This window comes from Octopus bimaculoides, chromosome 3 (genome assembly GCF_001194135.2).
Source record: "Octopus bimaculoides isolate UCB-OBI-ISO-001 chromosome 3, ASM119413v2, whole genome shotgun sequence".
In the NCBI taxonomy this organism is placed as follows: domain Eukaryota; kingdom Metazoa; phylum Mollusca; class Cephalopoda; order Octopoda; family Octopodidae; genus Octopus; species Octopus bimaculoides.
Genome location: NC_068983.1, coordinates 123,081,472 through 123,082,369, shown reverse-complemented (window position 1 = coordinate 123,082,369; position 898 = coordinate 123,081,472). Strand labels below are relative to the sequence as shown.

Genomic DNA, 898 nt, shown 5'->3' with positions numbered 1-898 from the left:
ATAAAACCAGAAGTCTGTAAAGAAGATGGATAGATCTCAGTATATTATTACGATTTGTTTTATTGCACCACAAGATTTTAAAATGGAGGCACATGATTATATACCAAATCTGAATATGCTTGACAATCTGCTGTTTTTGGCATTCTTTACTATGATAAATGCTAGAACTGAATTCATAATAAAATTTTTAATAATTTTTTTTTAGGTCAAATTGCGACTTGGAAAAAGTGGTTAACTGTAGAACAAAGCGAGAGAATAGATGCTTGCATCCAATCACAGCTCATTGACCAGGGAATCAATTTTAATTTTTGAGTTATTTAATGTCTTTTAAGTAAAAGTTTGTAACATTATTTACAAGAGATTGTCTTGGCAATAAACAAATATCTGGTGAAAAGATGCTCTATTCTATTGGAATTATTAAAATATTTGCTTTGTTTCAATGTGTTACACTCAATAATGAATAATGTGGACATTGTGATATTTATAATTAATGATTATATAAATACGGATTGTCTTCGACTTTATCTTTTGCATTTTGTTATCACTGGACTGCAGTCACACTGGAACACCACTTTGAAAGGCTTTAGTCGAATAAATCTATCCCATGATTTCTGTCTTTTAAAGCGCGATACTTATTCTATAGGTTACTTCTGCGGAACCAGAAAATTACGGGGATGTAAACAAACCAACAATATTTGTTACAGAATCGGGGAAATTTGGTTATAATCCTATGGCTCGGGATTAAACGTTGATCTTTATATATATATATAAACAATTTGAAAAACCTACATGACAAGGTGAAAAGCGCTTCATTTAATATGACATTAATAAAAATCTGTAAACGTACAAACATCCAGATTTCTGAGTAACTTAATTTTATATATATATATATATATAT

General features: G+C 29.4%; 1 protein-coding gene across 1 annotated transcript in view; it reads left to right on the top strand.

Annotated features, from left to right (window-relative positions):
• LOC128247336 (uncharacterized) overlaps window positions 1–852 on the top strand; it is a 4,075-nt gene extending 3,223 nt beyond the window's left edge. Inside the window, exon 3 of the mRNA XM_052966523.1 lies at window positions 206–852. Within this exon, the coding sequence (XP_052822483.1) occupies window positions 206–312 (107 nt within the window). The 3' untranslated portion in view covers window positions 313–852. The remainder of the gene's footprint in view (window positions 1–205) is intronic.
• Window positions 853–898: the final 46 nt, after the last annotated feature.